The following is an 18918-nucleotide window of genomic DNA, read 5'->3' as shown; positions in this document are numbered from 1 at the left end:
AGAAAGCGAATATTAAAAAAAAGAAATACACCTTTTATGCGGAGGACTTAAATAAATGCAACACAAAACATTCGCTTGAACTTCCGCATTCAGGCTAAAACACAGGTTGCGTGAAATCGCCTTTAATGGATATAATGGAGGTAAACTCTTCACAGAAGTTGGAACTTGATCTACAGTATCAAGGGAATGTATAGTAGTATTAAGATAAATGTATTATCATTCGCATGAAGACGCGTCACCATGGCAACATACATCTACAGTTTGTATTAAAAGTAAGTAATAATGACGTCACAACGTCGTTGTAAGTAATGATTTGAATACGCGCTTAAGATACTGTTTTATCTCAGTAGTAACACAAATATTGTCTTGTTTTAAGACTCGGAGGATCTACAATACATGGGTTGATGATACTACACTTTGTGACCCTGGTCTGGAAAAGCGCTATACAAATAAAAAATACTTACTTACTTACCAACTATTGAAAAACAACGAAGCTTCTATCTTTACAACTTTTTTATTTGCATGGTTATTGACCTATTAAAGATGTCAAGACATTCTACCATTGTATACCTACCTTTTACACTGTAAGTAATAAAATGAAAAGAGAGGGTTTTACTCTTTCAAATGAACAAATGATTGTCTTTCTTGTGTACAGGAAGTAAGAAGTGGTCAGTATGTCTTCAGAGGAGTCCTCTCAAACCTCCACCTCGCCCCCACCGGATTCTCACTTCATAGGGAAAAAGAAAGATGTCGTACAATCGGGTAGAGTTACCCAATTGGTGAATGGCTGCAGAGATGTACTGGTCCTTTACCACGAGGGTAACTTTCATGCGATGGACAAGCGCTGCTATCGTAAGTTCTCGCTCACTTGTTATTACAATAACGCCATGAAAAATAACATACGTTTACCTGTTGTGTCTTGATTGACACCCACACCTTTTGTCCATAGATGCAGGTGGTGCCCTAGAGTTGGGCGACATTGAGGTAATGCTATGTTGCTTTCATTAGTTAGAGTGAACACATTTAATATATCGCTTTATAAACGGCTCCATGCATTTGTATAGCTGTCTCTTCTGCTGCTGTGGCTGATCTGAAAGTATATTTGAAGTATATGAAATATAAAAAAAGTTTGCAAACATAAGTAGTATTTCTCTTTTATGCAACAACAGGAGTTCAATGGCCGGCAGTGCATCGTGTGTCCGTGGCACAAGTACAAGATCACGCTGGCAGAAGGGGAATGTCTTTACCAAGCGGTGGAGAATCCCACCGCCAGACCCCTGAGAACATACTGGCGCTCAAAGGGCGTCAAGCAGAGGATTCACAAGGTCACAGAGGTCAATGAGGATCTATACGTCACCCTGAGTGACTCCAGTGAAGCCATCGAGTCGGACGGCTACCAGACAGAGAGATACAGGACTGGTTTTCTCAAGGTTGAGTCCAAGACGTAGCTCTTCTATCAAGGATAACGGTTAAAAAAAAAAAATTCAAGATGAATGTGATGGATTGTGATTCAAAAATAAATATGTATTCTTGTTATGTTTGCTTTTTTAAATGTGTTCAAAATGCCTTTTTTATGATGGTTGGACCTCATTCATAACCTAATCCAGGGATAAGGGTTAATGAAAATAAGACCAGAAGATATAATTTAGTGATTATATTTTGTCAAGTGTATATTGGCAAAATGAAGCCACGACCTTCACTGCAAAGCTTAGACGAGCCCAATTCTAAAAAGAAACAAAGCTGATTTCACTTAAAACCATATTTCTCGAGCTGAATTGTAATTTGTGAAAACAAGTGGCAAGTAGTCAAATTTGATTCCTCTTAGAAATTATGATAAAATATGAGGGTAAAAAACAATTATGCACAAATGTTACAATGGAAGAACATCAACAAGCAATGCTACATAAGAAAGGATACACAGACAGAATTATGTGTTTTTGTCTTTGGTACGAGTCAATAAACATGAGACTCAACATTCACGTGAACATTAGACATTATTTATTTTGAACATATTCCAATGTATTTTTCCTTCTGTATCCTTCCGTCTGTAGTTCAAGTACTGCTGACAGGGAGTCGTATCGTGAAAGTCGTGACTCTCTTCCGGGCCTGGCTGTGAGAGAGACTCGCATTAAACCTTCATTTTTAATTTCCAAAACCGACTGTACCGTTAGGGTAGATCCTGGACTCGTCCTCCTCCACAGATCCTGCACCTGCTCCGCCTCCTACAGACACCAAAGCAGACGTAAGTTAAAAATCAAGAACACAAATACATTTAAACATGACCTTCACCCTAAGAGATAACACAAGGGTTAAATGTTGTCATTTTTTTTATTACAATTTTGCACGAATCAAATGACCTTTTTAACTTCTCAGAAACATGTAACCTTTTTTATCTCTGGGTCAAGGTGACCCAAAAACAAATGTGTTTGAGGTATCCCTTGTGTCATCTCTGGGTCAAGGTGAACGACCTCCACCACTACATATTTATTCATGGCAGACAGGGAGGTCGTTCACCTTGACCTAGAGATGACACAAGGGATACCTCAAACAGATTTTTGTTAGGGCCTTTGGGTGACCTTGACCCTGAGATAACAAAAGGGTTAAAACGATTGTTGGCTTTACCTTTACTTATAGATAAAGTCCATGCACTGATCCTTCTTCACGAAAAGCTCTATGACTTGGTTGTAAAAGTCTTCCTTATTTTCTCTTAGCTTCGAGAGTCTCTCCATCTCGATGGATATCAGGGCCAAAGAAGAAAGATGACCTTGATCAGTTCTGTTCCTACTGTATGTTTTCAGTCTTTTCAACGCGGAGGACGACCTCTCCACCGATGCCGCCGTGGCCGGCAGAGTGAGAGCCAGCTGCAGCAACTTCGCCGCCTCCGGAACCGTCTGGATCAGATCCTTCTGGGCCAAAAATCTGAGCAGCAGCGCGGGCGACTGGCACGCGTTCCTGACGGTCCGCGAGCTGTACAGCCCGACCAGATCCGACTTCAGCCTCGCCAGGTCGAAGAACCGCTCGTACTTGGACAGGCTCTGCAGTTTGGCGTCGTCGAAATGTTTGGAAATGTCAGGAAACGTGGCGATGTCCACCAGGCCCAGGAACGACAGCTCGCCGAAGTGGTCGAAGCGAGTGTTCATCTGAGCGCCGACGTTATCCAGGATGTCGTGGTACAGCAGTTTCTTCTCGTCTCGGAGCGACTCCTTACGAACGATGTGCGTCAGGCCGAGCGCCGAGCACTTCTGCTCGTACTGCTCGTGGAAAACATCAAACTCCTGCTTCATGTGTTCGATGACCGAAATGGTGTCGCTGATCCGTGCACAACAGTAGACGATGTTCATGACTTTGTTCTGCAGGACCTCGCACAGGGCATCGGTTTCCATGAAGACGGCCTCGTAGACCATGAGAAGGAAGCAGGTCGAGGGTTTTGAAAGCCACAGATCGTACCCCGAGGCCATCATCAGAGTTTCATGGTCCCAGCCGTCAGGATTTTCCTCCATGACGCGGAACATGACGCGCAGATCCGAGTAGAACGTGCTTATGGTCTGCAGCATCCGGGAGCGTGAGCTCCATCCTCTCGGCAGCCGTCGCTTCACGACATCTTCTAATAAGTGGGTGCGTTTTGAGGAACTGCTGTAAAACAAACCCAGTCCTTCGACGGTCTTAAAGAAAGCTCTGGTCTCGGGCATACACTTGGCCGCATGCATCAGCACCAGGTTCAGATTGTGTGCGTAGCAGTGCGTGAACATGGCCTCGGGTGCCTTCTCCTTGATGGTGTGCACCACCGCGTCCAGCTCTGATGACGTCACGGCGGCGCCGTCGTAAGTCTGAGACACCAACTTCTCGACACAGTTGTATTTCTCCAACACTCCAAGGACATGGGCGGCGATGGTGGGAGCTCGCCTGTCGTCGCCCACTTCATCGAAGCCCAAAAACGCCTCCTTCACTTCATAGCCATCTTTCTCTAAAGTGACATAACGTAGAATGACAGAAATCTGGCTTTTATTGGTGACGTCAGTGGTCTCGTCCACTTCTACGGCAACAAACGAGGCAGCGTTGATCTCCTTCTGAATCTCGTTTCTGATCACATCCGCCACAGCTTCCACCAGATCATCCTGGAACCTCTTGGACGAGCCGGAAAACACGGTGGATATTTCCAAATGTCTGGCTAACGTCTCGTTCTTCTCGGAAAAGGCGCGTAAAAGTTCCACGAAGTTCCCACGATTAGAAGAGTTCTCGTCGTTAGCACGGAATGCTAACCCATGGTTAGCCAGGAAACAGGTCGCGTTGATAAAGTCCTTTAAAACCTCCCGGTTCTCCTTGACCTTGGCGTTGTGGATGCTGATGTTGAGTCTGCGGTGCTCGTCCAGCGCCAGGTCGATCCGTGGGTTCCCGAAGGTCTTCAGGGAGATCTGGCTCTGGATGTGCGTGTTGGAGCGCTCGTGTTTGCAGACGCTCCTCGGCAGGTTCTTCAGGTCGCAGTAGCCAGAGTTGGTCCAGGCGTTGTCAGAAGGTGAGAACAAAAGACAAGGGAAACAGAAGAGTTTGTTTCTGGAGGTGCAGCCGCAGAGCCAGTCCTTGCGTCGGTACCACTCGGTCTGGAAGTACCGGATCGTCTCCTGACCCTTTTGGAACAAACCCTTCAGGTTCGGCGTCGGTCTCCCGTCACGGATCACCTTCTGTTTGGACTCGGAGTCCAGTTTGGAGAAAGTCTTCAGCCTTGGAACACAGTCTTCCATTGTGATGATATCCATGTAAACATCTTCAATCAGTTATTTAGCTTGGCGCCGGGGTCCTATTTTGACGTCACTTCCGCTGTCACGTTCACTTCCGGTACGTGGGTAAAGTAAACTATTGAAGGTTTCTCTCAACAAAAACCCGAAAAGAAGAAACAATAATATCAATGTTAAGATTTGGACACACGAAAATGTTACTAAAATGAAATTCATGTCGGGAAATTGAGAAAAATAAAAAATAAATGGAACGTGTTGTAATTTAATGTCCAACATATGGAAAAAAAAAGGTAAATAAACTAATAATTTAATTTTGGATTATACATTTAGACTTGAAATAAATATTAATAAGACCTTCTAGTGATAAGTGTAACAGTTTGGTACTGCAATATATTAATAGTTTTCTTTTAAATTGTTTAAATCGGTAAATAAAATAAAGGAATATGTAAACCACGAATATAAGTAATAATAGCACGTTTAAATACTTATTTGTAAATTAGCAGAAATTGGATTCCGGTCCACACTCCGTACCAGTAGGTGGCGATAATTCACCTCTACGTTGTTTACCAACTGTCATAAAACGAGAAGAAGATTCTCTCAGACACTCGGACGATTGGAGTTTAAAAAAATAATTTATATAAACTAGTTCGTTACCGAAGGTAAAACCTCTTGGAAACGTCGTTACATAATACCTGCAAAAGTATAAGGAAACGGTAAATAACGTGTGTCGCAGCGTGATGACGCACTACTTTCGGCGTGGAAGCTAACAAAACAAAGAAGTCAGTCCAGAGCCATATTATCTTTTAAGAGTATCAATGAATTGTGTTTTTATTATTAAGGATATTGAAGGAGTCTTGCTGTAGATGAAAAAGAACAAAAAGATTAAAAGCGGCTACGACTCGACATGGCTTCAGGTATTATAAGTTAAAGTTTTTTTTTCATTGCTTATGTTTCTTGGCTGTCAGACGTCATCAACAACAACCTGTTTTCTGCAGATGATGAACTAAATCTGCTGGTCATAGTTGTGGATGTCAATCCAATATGGTGGGGTCAGCAAGCTCAGAGAGAACCAGAGGTAGTACTACACAACTTATCTCTCTTGTCTGAAGTACCATGTTTGTAATCTTAACAACGCTGTCTCTACAGTTCACGCTTTCTAACTGTATGGATGCAGTTCTCGTGTTGGGGAACTCGCACCTGGCTATGAGCAGAACCAACAAACTGGCCGTCATCGCCAGTCACTGTCAGGGCAGGTAAGTCGGATTGAGACGTGTCTGACGTGCGTTCAGTTTTTAACCGCATTGTTTTCGTTTCAGCCACTTTCTTTACCCCACCAAGAACTCTCAAAGCGGCTTGAACGGCGAAGATGCACCGACGAGCGGTGATGGGAAGTACGAACTCTTGTCGGTGGCAAACGACATCATCGCCGAAGAGATCAGGAACCTCATGTCAAATGGTGAGTCATTTAAATGGTTATGTTTATATTATAAATTGAATGTTTGAAGTGGCTGATTGTTTTTTAAATGGCAGTCGAAGTGAGGGGGAATTCCACGGACACGTTGATTGCCGGATCTCTGGCTAAAGCCCTCTGCTGTATCCTTTTGAAAATGTTTAATAGCTTCACTGTTCTTTGTCTGTTTGTGGTTGGCCTGACTTAACAGTTTAATATTCAGACATTAACAGAGTCACAAAGGAAAACGAAGGTACGCACCAGTGTCTGTAAAACCTTATAATAATGACTATTAATTAACTAATACTATTCTAATAATAATCACTATATTCTAATGTTTTTTTTATATAGCTGGTCATGAGATGAAAACAAGGATTTTGGTAGGAATTCATTTTGAAACTTTCAAGGCAAAGCTTTTAAGGGTTTAAAGCTTCATTTTGATTGACAGGTGGTGAAGGCAGCGGATGACTCCGCCCTCCAGTACATGAACTACATGAATGTGATATTTGCCGCACAGAAGAAGGTGAGAGACTTTTGTCTGATGATGTTATTCTCGCACCGTCTATGTTTAACCGGAAATGTCATAATTCTCATCAGAACATACTGATAGATGCGTGTGTGTTGGCCACGGACTCCGGCCTCCTGCAGCAGGTACCATTCATTTTATAAACTAGATCATACAATCAAACACTGAACCATCTTCGCTCTGCACAGGCCTGTGATATAACTGGAGGACTTTACCTGAAGGTCCCCCAGAAAATTGCTCTTGCTCAGTATCTTCTGGTGAGTTTAGAAAAGTTGAGGCTCAGATTTACAGGAATGTTTGGTCTCGAGTGTTTTGTTCTTCGTTCAGTGGATGTTCCTGCCCGACGCGGAGCAGAGGTCACAGCTGGTTCTGCCGCCACCCGTGCACGTGGACTACAGAGCTGCATGTTTCTGTCATCGGAACCTCATTGAAATCGGCTACGTCTGCTCCGTTTGTTTGTCAAGTAAGACACTAAAGCGCAAAACTTGTACATTAAAGAAAACTTTGTGACTTTCTTCTTCTCGTTTGTAGTCTTCTGCAACTTCAGTCCCATCTGCACGACATGCGAGTGAGTAAAGCTACACAAATCTAACTATTGATCAAATGAAGCGATCACCACGGCATCCGTCTAACATCTTCATTTCTTGCAGCACCGTCTTTAAAATCCAGCTTCCTCAAATGGTCAAAGCGAAGAAGAAGAAGCTCAAGATAACGTAGTGCTGTCAGGGAGTTTGATCATGTTTGGTTGATTTGTGCAAAATGAATCAAGATTTTCCCAGAATTTTCTGTATTCAAACATAAAGCGGTATTATGGGTTGTTTTTTTTTTAAACATGCCGATAAAAATATTTTCGTTTTTTCTTTCTGAAATAAATCTGTAAAGAAAGCTCATATGGACATGAATGAACACTTTTTTTTAAAGTAAAGTTTGTCAATATGATGCATCTTAAAATGTTAAACAAAAGAAGAAGCCCAAACTTTTCTTTAGCTCTCTTCCAAATTTTGATTGGATATTTTTTATGAAGTAATAAAATCTTCTTTCTTAAATTTTGCCTCTCTTCATTATTTAGTTTTTTTGTTTCCCCTTCATAGTAACACTTGTAAGGTGGAAACGGATGATTTTACCAATTAGACTTATTGAATAACTGTTCTTTGTAGTGAACAAAAACATATTAAAGCTTGAGAATGCAATGTAAATAGACGATGAAACAGCAAATGGACAAACTGTTTGATGCCAAAAACGGTTTATTTCATGTTTAGATTTCCAACTAAGTATTTCAAAATGCGGTGTTGTCAAGAAATCCTAAATGAAAGCCAAAACCAAAGTGTATACATAATGGTTTAAAAGTGAAACGGGGCAGAGTTGTTTTTTTTTTTACACAAAATGATCACTGAGAGATTGGAACAATGTTGCACCTGAAAGAAAAAAAAAACTGTCAATATTTCCTTGACTAGTTGCTCAGTCCGGTCACTAACTCTACACTCACCCCAGCAGACCTCTGCCGGACCAACGCTGCGGAGTCAAACTCATCTGAGCTTTCTGTCCGTTTCGAATCACTGAGACACGCAGAGGTTTCTGAAACGCAAATCAAAGCTTTTGTTAATGTACCTGATCGTTAAAGACTGCTGGTTACAGAAGGTATTACAATGATTAAAGATTTAAGACAAAAATATTAAACCAAGATGAAGCAAAACCTCTTACCCCTTCACTGTGTTGCACCGCTGAGGCAATGTTCTGGAGATTCTTAAAGTTGTTGGTGGTCACGGAACCAAATTCAATAACTTCATCTCCCACTTTAAGACCCTTTTATACACAACATAACAAATATTAGCATCCAGGCAGATCTAACTACTTAAACAAGCTGAAACCACTCACGGCTCCAGAGGCAGGAGAACCCGGTGTGACGGCGTCCACTCGAGCAAACGGTACGGGAAGAGTGACCTGGATGTCCATGGCTTCGGCCATAGCTTCCACCTCGTCCTGGGCTCGCTTGGCTTTCTCTCTGGCGTGCAGCTGGTGCAGCGCTTCTTCTATCTCCACCATGATGGCTTTGTGGTCATTTTGCAAACCTGAGAAAATTAAAAGATAAATGTTCCATCACCATAAAGAAAGACTAACATTTAGGTAGAAGGTTAGGTAGAACTTTATTGATCACGAAGACTTATTTTTCATTTTATTTATTCATTTGGAATCGGTCTAAGCTTTAGAACTGAAGTTAGGGTTCTAAAGTGTAGGTGTTAATTTGTTCTTACAATTGACAAATCTGTTGCAATTGTTCTTCATTTCCCACAATTTTTTCTCTGGGTATGAATCTTACTTTCCCACAAAAGTAGTGACACAACTATGATAATATTATTCGTGGTTAAGTAAGTAAGTAAGTAATTTTTATTTGTATAGCGCTTATCCAGACCAGGGTCTCAAAGAGCTTAAACAATCAAAACAATATTCAATAAAGTATATACTTTAAAGGGCAAGATAAAACTGATAACACAGGGGCGCATTGGAAAGCACCAGGCTTCTGAAAATGCTTTTCCACCTAAAGACAAGAATAAAATACTAGTACAAACTCTAACTGCTAGTAAACGAGCGAATTAACTAGTCAGATGACTCTCTTGTTGACATGCGCGGCACGTCGGTTACGTGGTAAACAAAACAAAACAACTTACATGAAATATTGTGTCTCGCATTTCGAACTTGGTAAAGGTTGACGTCTGCTCTGGGGAACCCCTCCTCATCCACGAGTGGGGTCTGTAGACCCACACCCTGCTGCTGGATGAGAGTATAAACATTTAAGACAGATAAATAAATAGATCTGATCAATATCATGGAACTCACGTCCTCCAACACATCATGGTAGGCTTTAATTTGCTCTTCGATGTCGTCTTTCTTTTTAATAAGACCTCGAACGTCCTCCATGGTTATTTCTGGAGTTTCTGAACTGTTTTCCCAAATCATCCTCTCGACATCAGGAATCAAAACATCCACCTTACTTCCGGGCTGTCTTCTTCTCCTTCGTTGTCAGCGGTTTCGCTTTCTAGTTCAACAACATAGTATCGCCCCCTGCAGGCAAATGCTCGAACATGACGCCAGTAAACGTTGACTGAATGACGTGGTTGAAGATGATATTGTTTGTTTTCGACCATGATATTGTGGGAATTCACTTTTAAATAGAGGGTTTAAAAGCATCCAATTTCTCATGGTTGCCAAAGAAATGTTTTTCTGATATCTTGGATTTTTCTAACAGGCCAAAATGTGCCTTTGCGACCCTTTGCTAGTTTTGTTTTGGCCCCTATGAAGTAAAACTATAAAACTGTCTAGAAATGTTGATGAGATGAGAACTAGTAATGTTTTTTACTTTATAAAATTATGCAATATTATTTTAATTCTGAATATACTTTCATAAAAATAACAAAACCCCTATTTTTTTCCTATTTCAAGTGTTAATTAATATTAGTTTGAACAACTAATGCTCTGTTTTTGTGTGTGAAAATGTACTGCCCTTCAAAATAAACAATTGTATACAAGTAAGTAAATAAGTGATATTTGTATAGCGCTTTTCTAGACCAAGGTCACAAAGCGCTTAAACAATCAAAACAATACCCAATAAATATATGCTTAAAAGGTCCAGACAATACCGAGACGAACACAGCCTGCACGAATAAAAGTGTTTTAAGATAAGAATTATATGTATTTACACAGATATTTAACAATTACATAAACCCTCACTTGTTTATTAATGTGTGATATTAAATAAAAATGAATATAAAATTAAGTTATTCAAATCAAAAGTTTGTCATTTATTTTATTCCTGTCATCCCCACAGTATGTCAAGGACGACCCAATATGACTTTATACCAAAAAGTCTGGAAAATGTTACAAAAAAAGGATCATGCAAGTCCACAAAAGTACAACACACTACTACAAATTCAAATGAAATTATGACTTTAATATACAATATTTGACATATTCTTTATCTCAGTAAGAAATAGATGTAAACAGAGGGTAACGTTTATAACAAAAATGACATCAATCTTGACTCTTCATTTAAGGCAACACAGCTGTGTTAGTGCGCTCACCACCCTTCATGTAATTTCACAGCATTTTATATTCAAAGGCACGTCATAGTTTTAACATTTAAAAATGCGTATTAAATATGCTTCATGTATAAAGGTAGTGGACCCTGAGCAGCTCAACTTCCAAACAGTCCTTCTCGTTTGAAACGGCCTTCACCCATCAACAAGTGCAAACATTTATAAGTCTTCTTCTAGGTCTCCATGTGACAACTGCTCCTTCACATCCCACCTCACAATAAGCTTGTGCACGAGATGATACAAACGCTTTCTTAAGAAGTTAGTGCCAATCATCTGTAAAAAGGTCAACAGTCTGTTTCATTAGAGCCGTCGTACTGGTCGAGGACAGTCTGTTGCTCGTTCCTCTCTGCAGCCGGCGAGTCTTGATTCGGACGAATGTGTGACAGATTCACTTCCATCTCCTTCTTCACCAGAGAGAACTGAGCGGCGACCTCGTCCAGCTGCACGTGAACGGTCTGGACCCACTTCTGCAGCTGCTTGTTGAGAGCGTCCACGCCCTGGTCCAGCTTCTCCTGCCGACCCGCCAGCTCGTCCAGCGTGCTTTGATTCTCGTTGGCCATTTGCTGCCTCTGGCTCTCGGTGGCCGGACCTCGCTGGCGCGACATGTAGCCCTCGAACTCCTCCGGGCTGAGGTTCAGCGCCGGCCCGTCCAGCTTCTCTATAAAGGCCACGGCACATGACTGCAAGAAAGAGACACAAAAAAAAGAATGAACCTTTCGTCTTTTGCACCCTAAACTTAAAGTGATAGCTCACCCAAAATTCACTCACTTTCTACTCACTCTCACGCGACTAAGGTAGAATTTTAAGAGCAACCTGTGACTATTTGGAGCTACAGATAGTTGTTCATATAATGGTGCTCACTTATGTTCATCAAACAAGACACACTGAAAGGGAAACTGAAACTTAAATAGTAAGTAAGTAAGTAATATTTATTTATATATCGCTTTTCCAGACCAGGGTCACAAAGCGCTTTAACAATCAAAACAATACTCAATAAAGTATATACTTTAAAGATCAAGATAATACTGAGAACAACAAAGGAGTTCCAGAAAAATAGATGTTGGACTCTATAGTATTGTACCTTCTCAGATGCAAAACTAATAGACTCAAGGACTCATTCATTCCTCCGGCTATTATATTGTACAATTCTGAGTTCGGGGGCAGGAGTGGAGTGAAAGTATCTTGACATTCTGTTCTATGTTAATCTCTGTATCCTTTGTCTTTGTTATTTTTCTTTGATCTATGTTCTTTAACTTTAGATTTAGATCGTATCATCTTGTTCTTTCGCTTTATTTCTCTTTGTTCTTATTTTTATTTGTATGAATAATTGCTGTATTGCTGTGTCTAATTGGAAAAAAAACAATTCCCAAAGGAGACCTCCTGAGGGATCAATAAAGTTCTACCTACCTACCTACCTACCTATCATCAGTATGTGTCTGTTTGTACAAAACTCTCTTTTCATTGAAATATTTACTATAGAAAATTATCTTAAGCCCCTCCCACTGAAAACTAAGTTTTCTCAAGATGGAATCTTGTTTACCATAACCACACCCACTCTGCTGTGATTGGTCAATCGGTGTCATCAATCCCGGACGTCTCCACCACCAAGGGACTTGTTATATAAACAAAGCGGGGCGTGATTACAGGTGGCTGGAGGAGGAGTTAAGCCATACTGGACTACGCTCTTATAACCTCTTGTTCGCTGAGATTTCAGATGAAGAAAAACTTTATAAAGTAATAACTTCAAAATATTTTCATGATGAGGAACATTCTGCTTCCTGGAGAGGAAGACTTCAACATTTGAAAGATGATAGAAGAATTAATACCTCCATACTATTGCCTGTTAACATCCATCTTGTATTGAAGCGCAGAGATAAGAAATTCTTTAAATACGTCTTTATTTTGAGATTGTTTTTAGCAGAAGTTCCCAGTCGTTCTGGGTAGAACTCGAGCAGGTTCACTGACACAAGCTTAAAATACAGTTAGACTTATTTAGTGGCTTTTTTCAAAAATCTTTCTAATGTCTATGCTTTAACGCAAGATGGACGTTACAGAAGAGCAGGAGGTATTTGTGTATAAGTGTTTTTTTGGCCAAAGAAAAGCCTCATTCGCGACTATTATATTAAGGACATTCATTTTTCTGCCTGTGACTCCATAAAGACGCAGACAATCCCAACCCTTAGTCAACACGAGTGTGAGGAGAAGATTTGAATTTTTGGCTGCCGTACCACGTCAAGACAACTCACCAGGTTGGTGAAGTAGTAGCCGCTCTCCCCGGCCATGAGGCTGTGAGGGAGTCCGAAACGAATCACGTACTGCATGTTGGAGTGCAGGCGCGGCGGGTTGGCCTTCAGCACCACGTACACCAGCCCCGACAGGAAGTCGTCGGCGTTGGCGGGCTCGCTGGTCGTGCTGGACAGAGCTTCGAACACATGCTGGCTGCACTTGGACACGCACGCCAGCTTGTCCTGAGGCGCTCGCTTGGCATCCATCTCTATTATAGCTTTTTTTTCAAAAGAGCGACAAGATGTCAATGTTACAGAAAAGCAACAGGGATCAGGAGCACCAGTACCTGTTATAGCCGGCAGGAACGGGTCGGCGGTGTCCGAGGTGTTGGTGTCGGGGAAGGGAACGCTGAGCATCAGAGGAGTGATCCAGTTCAAAGATCTGTGGAGACACCAGTCGGTGACCGACGGAGCTTTTTAGCGGCAGTCGTAGAAATCCTACCGTATCCTCCTCTGAAGAGCCAGATCCTTCTCTTCATCGTCGCAGCTGTCGTGGCAGAAAACCCACTTGTGCAGGCGAGTCATTATCAGCTTCTCCACGTGTCCCATCAAGTGATTGATCTGAGGCTCGGGGAGGCCTGAGGGGAGGAGGACACGCCACGAGAGCAACACTGGTCAACACGCAGCTGAAATACCGGAGAGACCGAAGCACTCACTGTGGAAATACTCAGAGAACGACTGATAGAAGTCATGCACCAGATCAGACTGTTTCTGGATGGGCAGGTGCTGAGAGGACACACAAGAAGATTCATCAGCAACAGCATCACTGAGTGAAATAATGGTGGGAAATTTAATCTCCTCAGGGGCCAATATAAAGGAGCCATCAAGCAAAAATAAGGAAGTGAAAAGTATAAAGTCAGGTATAATTCAACCAGATTCCTTAAAAAAAAGAAATAAAACCTTTTAAATGCTACATAGGGCTTGGTATCATTTTTTAATTTTCGGTACTGATACTGATACCTTCGCTTCGACACTGGTTCCTGAACAATACTTTTTCGAAACAAACTTCATGAGATCAATTTGAACAAAACGAAAAAAAAAAGACAAATCTTGAGCTTGAACTTCCACTATAAGCAATTTTCTTACTTAAAAAATAAACAAAACATCATCTCCAGTGCAAAACAAAACTCGCAAGACAGAAAATATAAACAAACAAAAAGGAAACACAATCATTATTTAAAGAACACAACAAGGCGTCCATGAGAGCCACGGAACAAGGTCAAGGACAAGAGCAGGTGTGTGCCGACAGAAGCAGCTCAGCTGGAAACAGACCAAACTGGTTTCATCACAGTCTGATCGACCGAAAACACCTCACAAAATAAATCAATCAGAAGAGAACTTTGTAAGCTGGTTAAATGGGTCGACTTTCGCACTAGTTATATCCCTTTACTCATATTTCTGGAGGGTTAATGACTTGTTGATCTAGTCAAGGCCGGGGCAAAGTCCGGCCCTAGGGCCACATGGGGCCCTTTGACTGTATTTATGCGGCAAAAGTATTTCAACATTTAATAACAGCATAGCATTTTTGTTTTTGGACTAATTTTCCTCCTTTTTCCTTCTCTTTTTTCCCCCAAAATCATTTACAAATAAATTGAAGAAATGTTAATAAAAAACATACCTATTATCAAATTTTACTTTTTATTTATATACATACGTTTTAAATGGAGCTTATACACCCCCTGAGGGATCAATAAAGTTCTATCTATAGGGCTTTGTTTTCATTTTTTCAGTTGTGTTGCTTCTTTCTATTCGCTTGACGGCCCCTTACAACAGTCACATTATATACTGTGGATCCTTGTAAATGTAATTTCCCACTATGGTCTAGTCATTGTTAAATATACCATGTTCTGATCTAAATAAAGAAGCTCAAGATTTCCTTTTCGAATTGCATATTTACTTGCAAAGCAGGTAAGTCCACCTCGGCTACTTGGGATCAGGACAGAGACACCCAGTGCGTCGCCGGATTATCTCTGCATCATTTTGCATTATTTTGTTTAAACAGAAACCTTGTTGAAGATCATGAACATGCAAAGAGTAGCCGAGCTAGAGCTGTCAGGTATACAAGTTTGCTGTTTACCACAGATACACATTCAGCTTGAATGAGATGACACGCTGACTACGTTTAGTTATAAGATTATTGTAATGAAATCACCATCATGTTACATCACTCAATGGAGGAGAGTTATATAACTAATAATTGTGTCAAAAGCTACACTCAACTCATTATTTACATGCTTGAAAACAACCTGAACTCAAAACAAGGAAGCAGGTAGTTCACATGACTGAGCCTTGACGCTAATATTTACATGGTAGGCTTCCATGGTGTTTAGGAACGCTGTGCAGCGGGACTGCATGCGCTGAGACGAGGAACTCCGGAGGATCTTCAGGAAGCCGGTGAAGTCTCCAGGCTCCAGGCTCTGGTAGACCTTCAGCACATTTTGGTGCATTTCGGAGGATTCTGGAGATGAAATTAAGACAGAATTAGTCATAAAAGTCAAGCGGATTGAGGGTCGCTTAACTAAATTGGATTTGTAAAAGTGCAATTTTATCATAATGTGCGAAAACCAAAATACCCTGCGACCATGTGACTGTAGCTGAATTGACCTTTGTACCGCATGTGTTTACTTTCAGCCTCAGCAGTCTGTGGCGCTCTGACGTAATGGTATTAAGAGTCACATGTTTTTGGGGTTAATGTGGTCGTTTTAACACTCAGGCTGTCAGTCAGAGGACTGATGCTGCTGTGAGAGTCCTTCTCATTATTTCAAATTGATTCTTTGCGCGTCTCCTTGCTCTACTTTGCTATTCAAATAAATACAAACTTAAACTCCAAGGAAATCAATTGGATTTCCGTTGAGAATATGGTTTATTTATTCATTAAATACCATGATTTTAATCATCAAACGCAGCTTCAGCATTTCACAATCCTCCCAACCCACTCATCACCACCAACATCCAAGCTAACCACGTGTTGTGCAAACGTCACCAAGCAAACGTATCATCAACCGGTTTTAACCGGCAACATCCTACCTGGTTTGGGAGGAGATGGGGTTCCCCAAAAAAGTCTCCTCATCGTGTTGATACGACGACCCTTCTCGGTATTTTTCTTCTCCTCAAATTTGGAGAAGGTGGGTGGAGTCGCGTCATTACTCGGCCTGTGAGGAGGAAGCACAGCGTTGGCTTGAAGATGACATTGAAGGAACGGACCTTAAGTAGTAGAGGCCAGAAGCATTAGAGGATAATGTGGGTCGGACGAGAAGAAAAGAAAAGGGTTTCGTTGCAGACAGAAAAATGTGACGAAAATACTGAAATATCTTCCCCTACCTGGTGCTTTGTCTCTGAGCTTCAGCCGGACGCGCTCGGTCTCTCCAGCACTTGGAGCAGAAGCCTTGCCACACCGGGTTCCCATAATAACCACAAGCGTTCTTGCAGAGAAGCTCCTCCTGCGTCACTCGGATTCCTCGCTGCTTATCGGCCCACATGGTCGAGCCGGGGCGCACGACTTTTTCCTGTCGGACATGTTTCGGTATCAACCATCAATCGGGAAGAAACAAAGTGTCTCCTCCATCTTTCAGCCATCACTCTCAACAGGAGCCTGAGCTCATACACACTCAAACAACCAAACATTGACACTTCCGTCCCCATCTTTATCTAAGTGTAGCAGTTCCTACAAATAAAGGTTAACGTTACAATAGAGTTGAATTACTGTTTGGTATCTTAATTCTCTTGACTCTTAACAGAAGTTATAGTAGTCGTCACAGAATAAAATACTCAATGACATCCTGTCAAAGATAACTTGTCATCTTTACTCCTCCAAAGAGTGGACGAAAGACATTCAGAAACTGTTTATATTGGAGGATTTAGGGCAATAAAAAAGAAGTTGATAAGAAAAGCTTTAGTGACAAAACTTTTGGCGTCAACAAATCTAGTGTAAACTTTAAATAATTTAAATTTCTATACAACTTTCCGTGGATATTTTATTATTTTTAGTTTCGTAAGTTAACATAATTAAATAACTAAAAAAATATAAAATAAGATACCACTAACTTGTTGTCGAAAATAAATTAAGAGCTAATACGTGTCCGGCAGTAATGACGTCAGCAAAGTCGGATTTAATCTCATTTAAAGGGAATGTGTTGTTATGCAATAAACTGATGTCGCCCATTAACATTTAGCTACTTTTTTTACCCATCATTTCTTACTTTAAATCGCCTCGATAGACAAACATTAAGGGTAAGAAACATTAAATGTTGACAAGAAAAAAGAGTGTTAAATAAAGTATGAGTTCCTCACAGACTGTCAGCTGATCTGTGAACACACCGGCTACTGTTAGCTCACTCGGCTAGCTACTGTTTGTTCACTTATATTTGAATTATTTATATAATTTAATGTACAGAGTTGTCTTGGTATGTTTGGATCAACTTACCCGTATGTAGCGCTCAGAAATAATCCGAACACAGGATGTAAATCGTCGCGTTAAATACTTCCGTAGACTAACGATGAACAAACGTCAAACATCTATAAATAAACTTAGAATGACGATATAAACGAGTTAAAATAAAACTGTTGCTCGACAAAAAAATCAGAGGAAGAAGTGGAACCAGACCTGCGTTGAGTTCAACTTCAAACCCGTGCAACCGGAAAAGCCCGGCGAGGACACGCGTCGTGACGTCAGAATTTCAAAATAAAAGGTTTAAGACTTTAATTAACTTTAATTATTTTCGCACCCAAACAGTCACGTGTCTACATTAAACACGGGCTGCTGCTTAAATTAGAATACGAACAATAACAATGAAAATACTTGATCTTTTTTTTTTTTTTTCATTTTAAAGTTTTCATATTGAAAAACATAACGTACCGCGCCACCCAGTGTTTAATGTCACACACTACAATATTATTATAATGTTTAGGTGGTAAAACTATGGCCTAATTCAAATACTTACAGCAACATTGTGTGTCGAGATCTGCCCTGAACAGAACATTGTTCTCAGTTTGATATTTATCAGTGTCTTACTTGTCACAACATCTTTGCTCCAGACAGAATGTTAAAATGTTGTTTTGTCAATTATTGCCTTTATATGTGATGCTTTTGTTTATACGCGTCTTTGTTTGCTGGTGTATTTAAGCCTTTATGTCTTTAAGTACTTTGTCAATAAACTAAAGGACATATATATTGCTCATTTCAGGCACTGAGTTGACGTTAGATCGGAGTGGTGGATTATAGTAAGTTTATTTAAATTAAATAAACACCAAACATATGTTTTGAGTTATTTGGAGCATAATACAATTTAATTGAATAATACTACAGAGGTCAAAACTATTCAAACGTCATAAACAAGTTGGATAAAAGCAAAAAGGTTTTCAGTTCTCCATGTGATCTCACACAACAAAGGCAGTTATAGATAAAACCAATGTGCTGCTGACAAGTATCACCTTTATCTTTTAACCATCATTCTAAACAGGTACTAAAGCTTGACCCACAGTCAAACTAAACATTTGCACTTCAATCTCCTCTGTTTAGATTTTAGTGAATCCTATAAATAAAGTTATAATTACAATATGTAATTGAATTACTAGTCATGATTGAATAGAATATTAAAAGAAAATGTAACATTTTAACCCCTTTGTATTGTGTGTGCCTACAAGATAACTTGACCTTAAATAAGAGGTCTCTCCAAGTTTTCCGGACACTGACCCTACTTTAAAATGTTTGAAATTACGGTTTTAGTTTTGCACGATGAAACTAGATTAATGTTAGTTAGTATGTATAATGTAGATAGGTTTTCATTGGAATACTTTTTGTTCAACTAAGTTGTTCTCCAAAATACATTTTAAA

General features: G+C 40.5%; 5 protein-coding genes across 11 annotated transcripts; 2 read left to right on the top strand and 3 right to left on the bottom strand.

The window, feature by feature from the left end:
* The first annotated feature begins 95 nt into the window (after positions 1-95).
* On the top strand, positions 96-1536 carry LOC148087831 (Rieske domain-containing protein-like). The gene is made up of 4 exons (XM_087798033.1): positions 96-272; positions 656-852; positions 950-984; positions 1170-1536. Exons 2-4 carry the CDS (start codon positions 675-677, stop codon positions 1446-1448), a joined length of 492 nt encoding a protein of 163 aa, XP_087654159.1. The 5' UTR covers positions 96-272; positions 656-674; the 3' UTR covers positions 1449-1536.
* A 484-nt stretch (positions 1537-2020) lies between these two features.
* On the bottom strand, positions 2021-4754 carry LOC148087830 (zinc finger MYM-type protein 1). Of its 2 annotated transcripts, none has more exons than XM_087791541.1 (3): positions 2623-4754; positions 2166-2222; positions 2021-2106 (listed from the first exon to the last, which is right to left on the bottom strand). In XM_087791541.1, exon 1 carries the CDS (start codon positions 4752-4754, stop codon positions 2625-2627), a length of 2130 nt encoding a protein of 709 aa, XP_087647667.1. In that variant the 3' UTR covers positions 2021-2106; positions 2166-2222; positions 2623-2624. The 2 variants fall into 2 exon arrangements, with proteins under 2 accessions (XP_087647667.1, XP_087647659.1); XM_087791533.1 differs by having other exon boundaries at positions 2028-2110.
* On the top strand, positions 4447-7788 carry gtf2h3 (general transcription factor IIH, polypeptide 3). Of its 4 annotated transcripts, none has more exons than XM_087791570.1 (14): positions 4447-4513; positions 5573-5647; positions 5729-5808; positions 5880-5986; positions 6050-6189; positions 6264-6326; positions 6407-6436; positions 6535-6563; positions 6632-6706; positions 6781-6834; positions 6898-6966; positions 7037-7172; positions 7241-7277; positions 7360-7788. In XM_087791570.1, exons 2-14 carry the CDS (start codon positions 5638-5640, stop codon positions 7424-7426), a joined length of 897 nt encoding a protein of 298 aa, XP_087647696.1. In that variant the 5' UTR covers positions 4447-4513; positions 5573-5637; the 3' UTR covers positions 7427-7788. The 4 variants fall into 4 exon arrangements, with proteins under 4 accessions (XP_087647696.1, XP_087647704.1, XP_087647687.1 ...); XM_087791578.1 differs by lacking the exon at positions 4447-4513 and adding an exon at positions 4754-4833; XM_087791561.1 differs by lacking the exon at positions 4447-4513 and adding an exon at positions 5070-5512.
* Positions 7789-7935: 147 nt separating this feature from the next.
* psmd9 (proteasome 26S subunit, non-ATPase 9) lies at positions 7936-9716 on the bottom strand. 2 transcript variants are annotated; one of them, XM_087797828.1, is made up of 6 exons: positions 9545-9716; positions 9376-9478; positions 8585-8778; positions 8411-8512; positions 8196-8284; positions 7936-8124 (listed from the first exon to the last, which is right to left on the bottom strand). In XM_087797828.1, exons 1-6 carry the CDS (start codon positions 9662-9664, stop codon positions 8097-8099), a joined length of 636 nt encoding a protein of 211 aa, XP_087653954.1. In that variant the 5' UTR covers positions 9665-9716; the 3' UTR covers positions 7936-8096. The 2 variants fall into 2 exon arrangements, with proteins under 2 accessions (XP_087653954.1, XP_087654038.1); XM_087797912.1 differs by having other exon boundaries at positions 9376-9475.
* A 912-nt stretch (positions 9717-10628) lies between these two features.
* Positions 10629-18107, bottom strand: LOC148087827 (rab5 GDP/GTP exchange factor-like). Of its 2 annotated transcripts, none has more exons than XM_087791509.1 (9): positions 18026-18107; positions 16407-16591; positions 16113-16237; positions 15392-15543; positions 13742-13811; positions 13528-13663; positions 13373-13467; positions 13047-13303; positions 10629-11480 (listed from the first exon to the last, which is right to left on the bottom strand). In XM_087791509.1, exons 1-9 carry the CDS (start codon positions 18062-18064, stop codon positions 11085-11087), a joined length of 1455 nt encoding a protein of 484 aa, XP_087647635.1. In that variant the 5' UTR covers positions 18065-18107; the 3' UTR covers positions 10629-11084. The 2 variants fall into 2 exon arrangements, with proteins under 2 accessions (XP_087647635.1, XP_087647645.1); XM_087791519.1 differs by lacking the exon at positions 18026-18107 and adding an exon at positions 17509-17708.
* Positions 18108-18918: the final 811 nt, after the last annotated feature.

Source organism: Callionymus lyra, chromosome 1 (assembly GCF_982586985.1).
Source record: "Callionymus lyra chromosome 1, fCalLyr1.hap1.1, whole genome shotgun sequence".
NCBI lineage: Eukaryota > Metazoa > Chordata > Actinopteri > Syngnathiformes > Callionymidae > Callionymus > Callionymus lyra.
The sequence above is the reverse complement of the archived record's forward strand: the minus strand, read 5'-3'. Positions and strand labels throughout refer to the sequence as shown.

What these genes read in the sequence shown, in the direction of transcription:
- LOC148087827 (XM_087791509.1), bottom strand. Translation starts at nt 18,064, where the DNA reads ATGTTCTGTTCAGGGCAGATCTCGACACACAATGTTGCT. An exon ending in TCTCGACACACAATGTTGCT is followed by an intron (nt 16,592 to 18,025) that starts GTAAGTATTTGA and finishes CATGTCCGACAG; the next exon opens with GAAAAAGTCGTGCGCCCCGG. An exon ending in GTTCTCTGAGTATTTCCACA is followed by an intron (nt 13,664 to 13,741) that starts GTGAGTGCTTCG and finishes TCCTCCCCTCAG; the next exon opens with GCCTCCCCGAGCCTCAGATC.
- LOC148087830 (XM_087791541.1), bottom strand. Translation starts at nt 4,754, where the DNA reads ATGGATATCATCACAATGGAAGACTGTGTTCCAAGGCTGAAGACTTTC.
- gtf2h3 (XM_087791570.1), top strand. An exon ending in AGTCACAAAGGAAAACGAAG is followed by an intron (nt 6,437 to 6,534) that starts GTACGCACCAGT and finishes TTTTTTATATAG; the next exon opens with CTGGTCATGAGATGAAAACA. An exon ending in CCCATCTGCACGACATGCGA is followed by an intron (nt 7,278 to 7,359) that starts GTGAGTAAAGCT and finishes CATTTCTTGCAG; the next exon opens with CACCGTCTTTAAAATCCAGC.
- psmd9 (XM_087797828.1), bottom strand. Translation starts at nt 9,664, where the DNA reads ATGATTTGGGAAAACAGTTCAGAAACTCCAGAAATAACCATGGAGGAC. An exon ending in ACCATGATGTGTTGGAGGAC is followed by an intron (nt 9,479 to 9,544) that starts GTGAGTTCCATG and finishes ACTCTCATCCAG; the next exon opens with CAGCAGGGTGTGGGTCTACA. An exon ending in CGGTGCAACACAGTGAAGGG is followed by an intron (nt 8,285 to 8,410) that starts GTAAGAGGTTTT and finishes TTTGCGTTTCAG; the next exon opens with AAACCTCTGCGTGTCTCAGT.
- LOC148087831 (XM_087798033.1), top strand. Translation starts at nt 675, where the DNA reads ATGTCTTCAGAGGAGTCCTCTCAAACCTCCACCTCGCCCCCACCGGAT. An exon ending in GATGGACAAGCGCTGCTATC is followed by an intron (nt 853 to 949) that starts GTAAGTTCTCGC and finishes TTTTGTCCATAG; the next exon opens with ATGCAGGTGGTGCCCTAGAG. An exon ending in TAGAGTTGGGCGACATTGAG is followed by an intron (nt 985 to 1,169) that starts GTAATGCTATGT and finishes ATGCAACAACAG; the next exon opens with GAGTTCAATGGCCGGCAGTG.